Source organism: Equus asinus, chromosome 23 (genome assembly GCF_041296235.1).
Source record: "Equus asinus isolate D_3611 breed Donkey chromosome 23, EquAss-T2T_v2, whole genome shotgun sequence".
Taxonomy (NCBI): Eukaryota; Metazoa; Chordata; class Mammalia; order Perissodactyla; family Equidae; genus Equus; species Equus asinus.
In genome coordinates, this window is record NC_091812.1 from 62,775,099 (window position 1) to 62,789,545 (window position 14,447).

General features: G+C 46.1%; 1 protein-coding gene and 1 non-coding gene across 10 annotated transcripts in view; both read right to left on the reverse strand.

The window, feature by feature from the left end:
- The window catches only part of UBAP2 (ubiquitin associated protein 2), a 118,832-nt gene that overhangs the window by 8,282 nt on the left and 96,103 nt on the right, over positions 1 to 14,447 (reverse strand). For 3 of the 9 annotated variants that reach the window (XM_014838477.3, XM_070495901.1, XM_070495902.1), the window contains 7 exons: positions 13,327 to 13,540; positions 10,277 to 10,551; positions 9,506 to 9,675; positions 8,262 to 8,475; positions 5,200 to 5,239; positions 2,896 to 3,079; positions 1,893 to 1,962 (listed from right to left, as the gene is read on the reverse strand). In XM_014838477.3, coding sequence (XP_014693963.1) covers positions 1,893 to 1,962; positions 2,896 to 3,079; positions 5,200 to 5,239; positions 8,262 to 8,475; positions 9,506 to 9,675; positions 10,277 to 10,551; positions 13,327 to 13,540 — 1,167 coding nt within the window. Of the gene's footprint in view, positions 1 to 1,892; positions 1,963 to 2,895; positions 3,080 to 3,499; positions 3,722 to 5,199; positions 5,240 to 8,261; positions 8,476 to 9,505; positions 9,676 to 10,276; positions 10,552 to 13,326; positions 13,541 to 14,447 lie in introns of those variants that run through there. The other 6 variants (XM_044756816.2, XM_070495903.1, XM_070495907.1 and 3 more) reach the window with 5 other exon arrangements.
- Positions 3,728 to 3,809, reverse strand: LOC123280314 (small nucleolar RNA SNORD121A). The gene has a single exon (XR_006519121.1). It is a non-coding gene; the product is annotated as a small nucleolar RNA SNORD121A (small nucleolar RNA).

Below are 14,447 nucleotides of genomic sequence, written 5' to 3' on the forward strand. Positions count from 1 at the left end.
GGAGGACTGATTAAATAATGTATGCAGTAGAGCTAGGGAAAAAGAACAAGGAACTCTATGTTTCAACATAAGTGGAGATGTTGAAGGACGTTATGTATGGAATACTCCCCTTTATCTTAAGGAAAAAACAAAAGAACAAAGGCCAAAGGAAGAGGGAAAGTGACTGTGAGTGCATTTTCTATTTTATGGGTTATAACGCATTCTAGGGGATGAAGAAAATGGGAGGGAGAGGGGCAGAAGGAAGCTGGCGGAGACAGGCCTCCACAGTACTTCTCTCTTACCCTCTCGTTACTGAGCCACGACTGTCTGAGCAACGGGGCAATTCTGTCACAGCGATGAATGTGGGATCCCCAGACAAGGCAATTCTGGCTGTGGCCGTTCGGGTGTCTGATCTGAAGTCTGTTGCTAAGACACGGAGCGCAGCTAAGCCCTGCAAGCAACAGCACTGGAACCCAGCACACCAGTGCCTGGGGACAGGAGGCCAGCTGCCCAGTGCTCACGACAGGCACAGCTTACGGCTCCCACCCGCAGACAGGAGGCACACGCAGGTGGGCAGGCACTTCCTCCAAGGGCAGAGGCATCCACACTGTGCTTGGCTATGAAGACGGTGGCCATGTATTTATGACAAAGAATTATGCGTAAGATTTCACATGGAAAACTACAGTTTGAAAGCTACAGGGTTAGCCAGATCCTGAGGGAGGGAGAGAACTGACCCTGCTCCATCAGCTCATTCTGCGGAAAATGGCCTGAGCTCTTCTTCAGAGGAAACACCTTTCCCGAATTACCTGACTGCCCTGTTCATCTGTACTCTAACCCCCGCCCGCCTCAGGGCCCATCTCCCCCAGCCCTGCCAGAAGCCTCCTGTCTCCCGGGAGAGGGACACTGGGTTCTCGCCAGCACCCTCTTCCCACCAATCTTTATGCTCAAGTCTCTCCTGGCTTTTCGCTAAGTCCTCTCCCCACACCCTGCCTCCTCGCCATCTCACGACCGCTCAGTCCTCTGTCCACCCCAATCCAGACTGGCCCCACCACGGAAACCATGCTCCCCACCTCACAGCTCGGGGAGCCACACTCCAGTAACCGCCATCCAGGGTTCCCCTTCGGCTCCTAGCCGCACCGCACTGTGCGTCTATCCTTCGTGTCCACACGCCAGACTTCCTTCCTCAATATCAAGCTTCCCCAAGTCTCTGCCTCTGAGCTGGGGAAGACAGCCAGAGACGGCGCAAGAAAGATGCACAGAACACCTAAGACCACAACAAGGAAAGTCCCCACGGCCACCAACAGGCCGGAATGCAGCTACACTGACTGGGCCAAGAGCCAGGCTGTCAGTCTCAGAGAGGGACATGTGCGTGTCATGTGGCAAAGGACGGGTATTCCTCATGTGAGCTGTCCCTTTTCCAGAACTTCAGGCATTCTCTCCACAACGGCCTTCACAAAGTAACAGGGCTACCCAGGAACAGCGCTCTCGATTAAACTTGACTTTGAGCGGAACCCCAGCTGCAGTTAGCAAGGAGCCGGCAGCCTACTTTCCTCTAAAGAGCCTGCAAATACCTCAACCAACAAGCCCAGAAAACAAAACCAACCCTGCCAGGTAGAAAGGTCTCCTATAACAAACAGGGAGCTCAGCAAATTCTTGGGAACAAATTCACCAACCGACAGCCCTGCCCATCACACATCTGGTCTGGAGAAGGAATTCCTCCATGGAGGCATGAACTTAGGAAGCAAGACGTCCTCCATGGTGCCTAGGAAATCAACAGCTCAAACCACGTACCTAGGTGGAGACAGCCACGCAATTCAAGATTATCTCAGATAGTCAAATCCACAAACTAAAGCCCCTGCGTGTGACTACTGGCTGGGCAGGCTGCTGGAGGAGGGAGCCCAGAGGACACTTACTGTGTGTGACGTGCTGGAGGAGAGTGCTGCGTGCGCAGAGGACAGGCTGCTCTGATGGCTGGAGAGTGAACTAGAAGACAAAACAGAGCACCACGTGTCCACCCCACCTGCCACTCCACAGGCATGGGGCCCACGTGTCTCGGTGGGCTAGATATAAGCCTGCCCCATCCCCTCCAGGGAAGCCCCTGCTTCACACCCATCGTTCCTTATCAACTTGGAGCCCAGTTCAGGTGTTCTCCTGGTTAGAAATGATCTAAAGGGTCACTTGCCATGAGTATCTGGGACATCCTGGCCTGGAAACCTCCAGAGCCAGCTTCAGTCAACTATAACCATCTGCTCTTTAGACTGTAAAAGTAAGAACAGCATTGCACTAAGAACACTGCCAGCCTTGGAGACCCCATTAAGTCTGTGTGCGAGGGAAGAAAGTTCCTACATTCAACCCACATGCCAGAGTCAGAGCCTGAATTCCTATCAAATCCAGAATTCAGATCAAACGCTTTTGCTCCTGGCTAAAGGAAGAAAGAGGTGACCTCAACTCAGAAGACACAGACAGAGGACCAAACAGCACCCATGCTCCCAGCCCCTGTTCTGGTAACTGGATCTCTGAAGCCATGACAAGTGCAAGTCAGAGACCTGCTCAGAAACCCAACACCATTCTCACTCCATGGCCCAGTGACATGGGCCCAGAGCTGAAGGAGAGCAAGGCGAGGCTTGGGGCCCCTCCTGAGGGTCAAAGGATAGGAGCAGTGACCCCTTGGCTCCACCCCATTCCCAGGGGCCCCAGTGCCGTGTGACAGCAGAAGCATTACAAGCAGGCCAGGTTTTCATGTCTGGTGTTTCTGAGACTCCACTCAGCCCAAGCCTGTGCTAGAGCATTAATACAAAGGCCAGGATGCCGTGCTGGGGCAACGAGTGGGTTTTCTTCCTGGGGAGAGCTCCCTATTAGGGAACCAGGACTTTGCTGCAGTGTGCCTCTCATTCTGGACCCATATTTTCCCCATACCTGCTAAGCTGAGAGAGGGGGCTGCTGGACAAGTCACCAGGCTGGGACAAGGAGGGCAAAGTGGCAGTGTGCTGGGAGGCGGAGGGCAGAAGCGTAGTGCAGGAGGTGGTGCTGGGCAGGGAGCCCACAGATGGGAGGGCGGAGGGAGAATCTGTTGTCTTTGGAGCTGGAACAGATGAAGTAGCTGTAAGAAACAGATCTGTTTAGCTCCGGAACCAACCAGGAGTATCTGAAATATGCTCAATGTCTTGTGACATGTTGGGCTCGGCTGAAACATATACAAATTTACATTCCCCAGGGAAAATGCCCAAGCATGTCACGACTAGCAAAAGGACACGCAACCGTCAGATACACAGGACTCAGGAACAGAGCAGGCAATGACGTCTTTATAATCATAAACTGTCCTGTGATGCAGATGAACTTCTCTCAACCAGAGGAACCTGACCCTGAGCCGCATCCAGCAAAGGTGAGAGGCCCAGAGACCAACACGTGGGACTGTAAAGCGAGGCAGATGTTCCTCAAGAGGCACAACAAGGGACAGGGAAACACTGGTGGGCCAAGACCCCCACGGGTTAGGTCTCTGCTTCTATCAACTCAGGCTGACCTTGTGGAAGCTCACAGCCAACTGAGGGCAGGCGGGGGCTGAGAGCCCAGGTGCACTGTGGATCGTACACATGCCCCAATTCTGCACGGATGCACACCTGCTGGCCAAGACCTGCCTTCAAATGCACAGGCAGCATTGCTTTGTGTGTGCCGAACGGAACAAACCGCAGAGCACATGAATGCGCTTAGTAGGCTTTTCCAAAGAACGTGAATGCAATCAATCCTGGCGGCAGAAAAGACTCAGTTTTAGTGATATCCACACATACAACTCAGATATGTGCTTGGAAGTAAAGCATCATCGTCTTTTCCAGTCAGGGAGGAGGAGCAACCTACACTTCCTGCAGGAGTCCCTGGGAGCCCAGTGGAAAACACACTCGTCTCTAAAAGGAAGGGCAATTCAAAAACAAACACAGGCGGCTACAGGGTCACCACATAGCCTGGTGGGTTCTCAGAGCAGTCGTTACACTCCTGACAGTCTATTCCAAATATGGCACCTGTTCTTACAGCAACCAGATGAAGACATCACAGACGCCCCTGACCCAAAACTCAGACCCCAGCTACCTCCCTGGGTCTTGGATCACATTGATAACAGGTGCACAGAAAGCCTGTCAAGGAACGTGTGTGTGTGTGTGTGTGTGTGTGTGAGAGAGAGAGAGAGATAAATGGGTGGAGAAGAGAGTATGGGAGATAAAAACCTATCTAAAATGCACACTGTTTTCCAGACATTCCATATCTCATTTTAAATCTCCAGTAACCTAGCATACCTCTATTTATGCTGGACCCCACGTCTAGACAAAAGAAGCCTGCCACCAAAGCTAGTGGGATGAGAACTTCTTCTAACAGCCAACGTTCTCAGAGCTACCAACTATCTCCAAAAAGCTCTGGCAGCCCAGCGAAACCAAAACCAACTCCAGCAAATCACATGTCATTTCAGCTCCAACTGAGCCCACTCCTGGTCTGGTTAAACCCCATGTCCACCCTCCAGAAACTCCTAAATGAAAAAGGAGTCTTTCTGGCTTCCACACCCTAATAGCGGATCCTCATTTACTTTGCTGAATGGTGAACGGAAACCATCCACAATCACAGATGAGCCAGCCAAGAACAAAGGAAGGAAACTACCACTGAAGATTCACCTGCACCATCTCAGTGACCACTGTGCTGTACGAGTTGGGGGGCGGGGTCCCCTCACTTCCTTTCAAGTGTTTACAGTGAGCAAAATTTTATCCCTCTTCCTCACATGCGTCCGTCAGACCCTGAAGGAAATGAGCATGTCTTTCCTGAACTAGCACACTCATTTTTGCTCTAAAAGTCCTTCACATTATTGGAGTGAGAGCCCTGTAACCATCTTGGAACCTGCGCCTCTGAGCAAAGTACCTTCAAATCCATACTGCAGTCTACACTCGGGGTGCAGTGTGACTAGGGCAGAACACTATGAGACCATTGCTCCTTGCTGCGGCTATGCCATTTCTACTAACCCTGCCAGCTACAACCTGGTCACGTGGAAGCTCTAGCTGAACTTTAAACCCTGCCAAAGAAATGATGCCAATGATGGATCAGAAGTAGCTATTGGAAAAAAGGTAAAAGGACTATTTTTGCAGAATTAGCCCCTGGCCTATTGTTTTCCCGGAACATCGTAAGTTATGCTCTTTTTCTGGTTGGTTCCCACCAGCGATGACAAGAAGAGGTAGCTTCCATACTTACTGTCTACAGTCTGCTGACTCTGACCACCACCATGTCCATTCTACAAAGAAGAGAAAAGAACGTAAGTCAATCCACAAAATCAAATGAAAACCCAGATGACTTTCTATGGGGATTTAGCCACAAACATATGAAGTACAGATTAATCAAGGGACAATGATCTGTTTTATTTTGTTTTTTAATAAAAGGAGAAGCAATATAAAAATTCTTAATAAATCCCAAGTAGCTGACATTTCTGAAAACCAGATAGGGTATTTAGAGAAGTTACAAGGATACAGCATAAGACCCGAATCACAAGAAGCAATGAAAGTCCTAAAACGTATTAAGCAGTACAACGGGCTTAGAACTCTCACTGTATCAAAATCACCACAAGCCTTTCTGTCTCACGCACATTCTGTCTCCAGAGTACCAATCATGTAAGAAAGAAAATGTTTCCAAATTATAACCAAGATAACTTTCATACAAGGAATTATCATGTTTTATATTATTAGCAAAAGGGTTCTCAGAGAAAAAGAGATGTTACTTTAAATGTGATTTTTCTCAAGTATGTGGGCAAAGACTGTGTTAGGACAGCGTGGCAGTCCCAAAAAGAGCAGAATCTGAAAACAAGTGGTTTGAGACAACCCCAAGGCACTTCACTGGAGCCTACACACAGGAGGTGCCCTCACAAGGAAACCTTTTGTGTCCAGACTGAGCGGGGGAGCCATGGCATAGAGTGACTGGCAATGGAGCTTACGAGGCTCAGAGAGTGTATGAACAGTATCACACGATTCCACATAGTATTTCATTTCACTCAGTATTTATCCAACAATAGACGCAGATGGGTGAGAGCAATCCAGGTCCTGTTCTTCCGCCTCCCTCTAAACCAGGTCATGGCTCACTCAGCATACACACCCGGCATCGAGCATGTGCCTCCTGAACAGCACAAAGCCTGACATACAAAGTCTTCTCAAAACAACACCAGACGCAAGAATAGAAAACGAGAACAGACCTTAGGAATATTTCATTCGACCTTGAAAATCACTTTTAAAACACAAACAATGAACCTACTGACACAACACAGAAGCCACGTCCTTTGGGGTGGCAGAAATTCTACACAGAAGACAGTGGGAACAAAAGTAGAAAACTAAAGAGAAGTATGAAACGGTCAGCAAGACGAGAAATCTGCCGGAGTTTTCATTTGACCAGCTGAGCAAGGAAGGAGCCGAGCAGAGATGTGGATGAGCAGGACCAGAGGCAGAGTCAGAGCTGGGATGCGAAGGTACAGAGATGACAGAGATTCAGGGCTGACGGTACAGTCTGATTGATGTTCTAGAAACGACAGACCACACTGCCCAAGAGAACCTTCTGCAATAATGGAAATATTCTCTATGTGCACAGTCCTAGACTGTAGCCACTAACCATATGTAAATATCGAGCATTTAAAATGTGGTTAGTGCATCCAAGGAACTGAACTTCTAATTGTCTATTTAATGTAAGTAAACTACTACATGTTTCTAGCGGTTACCATATTGGAAAACACAAGAATAAACTTCTTGTTAAAGATGACAGATCAAGACTATGGGGCTTTTTTAAAAATATGTAAACCTAGAAAGACAAACACAGGTGAAAAAAACGATAGCAACAAAATTTTGTACACTAGAAAGCATATACAGAATGGTAACTGCCATAGCCGACCTGGTAAAGCCAAACCCTAGGCCAGCAGTAGGGAAAACCAGAACACGACGCAACTTACAGCAAAGCGCCGTGCCAAGCAACTCAGTACTTATCTAGACAAGATAACCGTGCAAGTGGAGTGGAGGCAGGGCTAAACGTAGCAGGACTTGCTTAAAGGCTGCACAGAACCAGGCACCCCGCCCCACACTCCACACGGCAGGGTGGAGACCCCTTCCCACCTTCTCCCACAGGCTCTACACATCACTAAGAGGGTAACACACGGTCAGGGGTTACTGTAAAAACAGATGATCAAGTCAGTGTAGACAAAACGAATATTCCAACACAGCCTTCTCTTCCCACTAGGCCATTAAGACACTGACACACAAGCAAAGGCCCTGCAGGGAAGACTGGAAGAACAGTCCAGGGAGAACCTAAAAACGCTCAACAGAAAAGGCCCAAAGAGGGGCACCAGCCTGGTGGCGCAGCAGTTCAGTTCACACGTTCCTCTTCTCAGCGGCCCAGGGTTCGCCGGTTCAGATCCCGGGTACAGACATGGCACCACTGGGCAAAAGCCATGCTGTGGCAGGCATCCCATGTATAAAGTAGAGGAAGATGGGCATGGACGTTAGCTCAGGGCCAGCCTTCCTCAGCAAAAAGAGGAGGATTGGCAGTAGTTAGCTCAGGGCTAATCTTCCTCAAAAAAAAAAAGAAAAGAAAAGGCCCAATGAGGCTGACAGAGGAGTTCCCCACCCCAAAGAAACAGCCTGCCTGAGCGGTCTCACATCAAAGCCCACATTCAACAACCTACCCCCATAAGCCAGAGCCCTCAGTTAACCTTCTAGTGTCAGTAGGTGGCCTGGAATCACCAAACACTTGAGGAAAACATCTTACATAAAAGATGGAAAATAAAAGGAAGAGAGAAAAAAACTTTTCAGCTGAGATGTACAAATATCTCCTGAGAATCTCAGAAAGAAATTTAATAAAAGAAAATGTACCCAAATTTCTGCTAAGCCAATTCAACTGTTTTTATTATTTTCATGTTCTCATACACACTTCAAAGTAGCTCTCACTAGTAATGCTCGAACATTTTTGCCTTACAAGAAACTAAAATCTAACAGATAAGACTCCAGTCCCTCCTACCCCATCCACACCACTCTGAACAATCTCAGGCGCACCCTTATACAAAGCTTCGGCCTCCAACCACAAACTCCGGGTGTGGGGACTTGAAACCCAGGCTTCAAATGAGATGCCCACTATTAGCAAATTGAGCAAACTACAAGGATTCTACTCCAAAGGTTAGCCAATTTCTACAAGAAAATCTCATCCACAAAGCTTAATTTCCCGAACTACACATCACATTGAGCTCCAAAGAGGATTTTCCACAAGAAGGAATCTGAAAGACCACTCACCGTGATAGTTCCTGGGGCTGCCTCCGTGGGGCTCCCAGGCCTTTGGTATGTGGTCCTGTTATGCACAGAACTCTGGTCATAGGAGGAAGATGCTGTCACTGGGCTGGCGGAGCTCAGCGTTGAGCTGGTCAGACTGGAGGAGGTGGTGAGTGAAGTTGTGTAGGTGGAGTTCTGTACTGCACTGGTCATCGGTGAAGAGGTGTGCAGAGAATCACTACAGAGAAGAACAGGTGTCAGACTAACACTGGGGCACTCTACATGGCTGCAAGAAGTAAAACTATTTCATCACTTTGTCATAGTCTAAACTAAACACACACGTCTGTAATTACAAATTTATACTACTGCATTCTTTAAATGTATTAATGATGCAAATATGATTCAAAACCATCGCCCCCACCAACAAAATCAGATACACCTAATTTGACTGACAGGCAGGGGACATCTTTAAGAATCCTTAAGAATCTTTAAGGACTCCAGATGTCTGAGACCATCTTTAGAAAGGGAACCCAAGCAAAGATCAGGCTTTGGCTCTGGAAAGCAGAAAAATTAATAAAATAAAATGTAAAATCGGGGATTCTCTATAAAATATTCCACTGAAGAAAAATAAGTGTTGGCAAAGATGTGCAGAAATTGCATCCCTCACAGATTACTGGTAGGAATCAAAATGCTGCCGCCACTGTGGACAAGGTCTGATGGTTCCTCATATGCTTAAACAGAAGAGTCACCCTACAACCCAGCAGTTCCTAGGTGTATATCCAAAAGAAGTGGAAGCATACAAAACTTTGTAACTGAATGTTCATAGCAGTAGATGCACAACAGCCAAAAAGGGGAGACAACCTAAATGTCTATCAACTAATGAATGGATGAAGAACACGATTCTATCTGCACAACAAACCACCGTTCGGAAACACAATGGACACACGCTACAATGTGGATGAACCTCGAAAACACAATGCTGAGTGAAAGGAGCCAGAGACAAAAGGCCACAGGTTGCACGATTCCAGTTAATGAACATCCAGAAGAGGTAAATCCAGAGACAGAGGATCAGTGCCAGGGGATGAGGGAGGGGAAATGGGGAGTGACTGCTAACAGGCACAGCGTTTCTTTTTAGGGTGATGAAAGAAAGTTCTGCAACCAGATACAGTGATGGCTGCACAGACCCACTACCACAGGGTGTATTGTCCCATCAGGTGGTTTCTTGGGCTCTAATTCAGTCAAAACCAGAGAAGTGGGAAGTTGTATACCTTAAAGACTTCGAATACAAGCTGATGGGAATCTGGTTACTATTGCCACTGCTTGCAGCTGATCCAAATTCAGAGAGAGATGGTTCTGATCCAAATTCAAGGGCACCAAACTGAACATTTAATCCTGTGACATCTGCTGACCCAGGCATTTCCACTGCAGAAGCTGGGATCTGAAAAGCAAAGCAATCACGTCAGCAACAGAGGGCAGGGATTCCAAATCCCAAAGGTCTATCGCAGAGCCCAACGGGGACAGGTTTCCAGGGAACTCGTGGCAGGCCTGAGGAACAGAGAGCAAGAGGTCAAAAGCAAGGAAAAAGCAATAGGATTTTTAAAAGAGAGAAAGGAAAAGAGCCAAGAAAACTCAAAAGTTAACAGAAGTCTGGTCAGTGCCACCAACTGCTTCTTGGAGCAGTGGGGAGCCCAGGGGTGGGGGACGTGGATGAGTGAAGGAGGAGACTGGGCCTTTGAGGAAAGCATTATCTGGTCACAGAAGCACTCATCCTCTATCTACTAAGGGCCCAGCTGAATACACAAGACCAGCAGACTCTCTGAGCCAGATCCAGTCACTCAGTTAAGTCTGCCGCTCAGCACACACCCACTCCCTCTCCCGTTAACCCAATCACTCAGAAACGGCCGATTGCTCACACAGCAGTAAACTATGTGCTCGAAAAACAGCACATCACAACTTATGAGACTTACTAAGCCAACACTTAAGCCAAATGTTAAAATACATCCACCTTTGAGACTGCGACTTTGCAACAGAAAACCCACCTTAGAAGCTGGAGGAATCCGCCGCTTAGGGAGTTTGATGTGTTTAGGCTGTGGTTGGTGGGCAGACACAGCAAGGTTTTCAACAGTCATGCTAGGAAGCTGCAAAAGTTTGTTCACAGTGGAGGTACTGTCTCTGGGGGCGGACTCTCGGAGTTTCACCTGGGAAGGAAAGGACTCCAACCCAGGAGGAGGAACAGCGACTGCCTGAGTCTGGTGCTGCTGTCGCTGGCTCAGCTGGCTAAGAACTGGGGATGGCTCAGGCTGAGATTTGAAGTCTATGAAATGTGCAACAGGGGAGAAGGGGAAGAAAGCAAGCAACAATCAATTATTTAGGAGCACGGGCTTAGAGCTCTCTCTTCCACCATCACTGAGCGCGAAGGGTTACAGTCACCACCAGTTCCTCCCAACCATCTTCCAGCCGAGTCCCATAAGAGGTATGTGTGTGTGTGATGCGTAATAAGTGGTATATGAGAAACGGAAAAGGATGCCCGAGTAGGTTTGCACATAACCTCCTGTGCAGAGAGGAGATACAGTTTGTGCTAAAGCACATGGGGTGGGGAGCAGGGAAGGACAGCATGCATCTGGCCTTTAGCTAACAGAATTATATTTTTGTATGCTTTATGGATTTTGTACTAAACTTTTGAAAATTACTTTATTGTTTTTTCACTAACATAAATGACATTACAAAACCCAAAAGTTATGAAAATGTACATGAAAAATACAAATCATCCTTCCACACCTATCCCCAGATCCACTCCACAGAGGCAGGCACTGTACCCAAGTTTCTGGAATATCTTCAGAGATACTATTTCAATATACAGACACATACATGGCCTGTGCACGCGTGTGTGTGTGTGTGTATCTATCTTGCTTCCCCACAAACCATTCAGTTTCAGAGACTGTTCCACATTAATGTATGAAGGGCTACTTCATTTTTATGGCTACACAGTAACCCAGTCTACAGAGGTATCGTTTTTCTAAAATCAGTACTACGCTAACGGACTTACAGGTCTTCCAGTTCCTTGCCTATGTAAAACAACGCTGCATTAAGTGTATTTTTATGGAGACACTTTGTTCAAGCGCAAGTACACCTGCAGGATTAGTTGCTAGGACAGAGTTGCTGGTTCAAAGAGTAACTATGCTTTAAATTTTGACAAACACTTCAAATTTCCTATGCATAGATAAAACAAACACTTTTTAACAATACTCTAATACTAAACTTTTATCCTTCCTAGTTTGATGGGTGGTAAGCGGCATAAAGGATGCAAATAAAAATGATACAAGACAGGGGAAGCCTCGTTTCACACACTGAGGTGCCCTTTGCCCATGAACACCATCCAACCTCTCTGATCATTGATTTTTTTTACTTCATTGTTGGTCTCCTGGATTTTTAGCTACTCTTTTTATATGAAGGAACTTGGCGCTTTGCCTGTAATATGGTTTTCAAATATTTTTTCATAGTTTGTCCGCCTTTTGATTTGGTTATGGTGCTTCCTGTCATACGTAGAAAGGTCCACCTCACACAGAGTATATCAAAATCTTCCTATGTTTTTCTCTATTATTGTTCTAAATTCACTATTTACATTTAAATAGTTGACCCTTTTGGCATTTTGCTGTAGAGTGGGAGTTAGGAATCCAACTTCATTTTCCAGTCAGATATCCAATAGGAATAAACCACACTTTCACCACCATTGTGAAACGCTACCTCTGTCATATAAGAGAGGCTGGCAATCTTTTCCTGCAAAGGGCCAGATAGCAAATATTTTAGGCTTTGAAGGCCACCTGTTAGCAACTACCCAGCTCTGCCCTGTAGACTGAAAGCAGTCACAGACAGAACGTCAATGAAGGGCCATGGCTGTGGGTCCAATAAAACTGCCTTTACAAAAACAGGCAGCAAACCTAATCGAAGCTTTGCCAGCTCATGACTCAATATATTTCCATCTTAGATGAATCTATTTTCGGACTTGATGAGAGGCATGTACCAAAAAAAACAGGCTTTACAAGGAATATGAGAACAGCATGCTCAAATCGAAAAACTCCTATCACTCATTAGTAAGTGTACAAAAAGAAGTTAACACAGAAGGCCTACAGCTTCCATAAGAAACGCTGGCTTGCAAGATTGGCTCCAGGCTGGTGTCTGGGAACATGGAATTTTGTTCTAGGCAAATGGTGCCAACACTCCAACTGATAAGAGTGACTCTCTGTGCCCAGACTGTCTGTACAATGTGGTTTATGCTGAACACCTGCCTTCCTTCTAAGAATAAGGAATGTTGCTACGTACTAGGCAGAGGGGGTACCTACATAAACAGCCCCCCAGTAAAAACCCTGGGCACTGAGTCTCTAATGACTCTCCTTGGGAGACATCACTTCAAACCTGGGAGTAGTCTCAGATAATTCCAAAACAGTAAGCCATTTCGTTCAGCAGAGAAAAGAGCCTCCCTGTCTCCACATGCCCTCAACATAAACCAGTCCAGACAGCCAACCCTCTGGTTAAAGTAATGCCCTGATATGGATTATGGATAATATAGGGTGGCATGTGTGTACTGGTGGCGAATGGTGGTTTTAGTGTCACAATGTCAATGGGAGTATAGTTTAGAAAACGCCCAACTTAGACATGGTGGCTTTAAATTACAAACCACAGACAGTGGGGCTGGACCAAATCATGGTGGATGCATGCAAATGTTAGAATGAGAAAGCAACACAGAGGGTGTGATTTAAAATGCTGTCCATCAGTCCACCTTGTGTCACCACCCTATTCTACTAGAGCTCAGAAACTTCTGTCCAGGCATTTACTCAAAGTGTTGTCTCCTTGTATCTGCATGCCTTTACCATGCTTTTGCACATCTCTTCAAGGTAGGTACTAATAATAACAACAAGTAAATGCAGGTATTTATACAATACAAAGCTGACTGATTTAATTCAGAAGCTCCACAGTTCCACTAAAGAGCAGCATCTGTGAACAGAGTCCACATTAGTGTCCCCAGTCAACACGTCTGCTAAGGTTCAGCACGTCCTCACCAGGGGCAACAGCACAGAGAAGGTACACTTACCAAAATGACTGAGGACTGAGGACTGGGATGCTGAGGGCTTGAGGTCCCAAGAAGCAGTGGTTGTGGGGGGACCCGTACTGTTCTGCTGTGAACTTGGGGTAGTGGTAAACTGGCCCAAACTTGGAGCTTTCAGCTGGTCCAAGACCTGGGAGCTGGTGATGTTTGCCATTTTTGAAGGTGCAAGCTCTCCAAATCCTGAACCAAGGACGGATGACTTTGAAGGGAAAGAAAAGCAGAAATCCTCAGCAATACAGTATTTCTACCCTAGGCTTTTAAACAGTCCAAGTATTTTCACAAAGATTTTAAAAACTATAGCCTAGAATATCTGAATTAGTTAGACTTATCTGAGTAAATGCTACATAAAAATATTACTATGCAACAAGATCTGACTAAATAAACCCAATAATACTTCTTGATTCTGATAAGAGATTAAAAGGAAGGGGAATAGTTTCCCTGAATTGTAAGAAATTGATTTTTTTAAAAAAATTGATGTCACAAGTTTACAATCAAAATAGTTTTTTAAAATAAGGGGTATCCCAGGAATTACATGACAAATACACACTTGAAAAACATAAATACAGTATTTTCTTAATGTGTGGAACAGTAATCATCTTTAATGATTAGAATAGGTTTGGTCACAGAACAGATCAGAGATCAGCCATGAGGTCACCCTGCAAGATCAAATGCAGGTCACAGCACTTCTTAAAACATCAGTGTTCCACACTCAGACACGAATTACACAGGAGCTATCTGTGTACTTAGCAGATGCCCTGGACGCTGCGGTGTTTATTTCAAGCTGTTTAGATGACTAAGAAACCAGATATCCTCAAATATAAATAAGTATACAAAAGAATGTCACACCTCCCCTATCCATCCTGTCAGGTCAGACATCAAGATCCAAAGAGAATGAAGGCTTATGACCAGAGTACACAATATACAGATCAACTGCATTTTTACATATCAAGATCATTCATATTTCTGAAAAGATAAGTTCTTTGTCAAAAATAACTTTTCAAAACCATCTAAAAGGTCAAAAACAGAAATGATTTGCATTCCCTAAGAGGCCAGATCCAGAAAGTTGAAATAATTATTTCTGTTATCAATATCCAAAGGCATGGAGT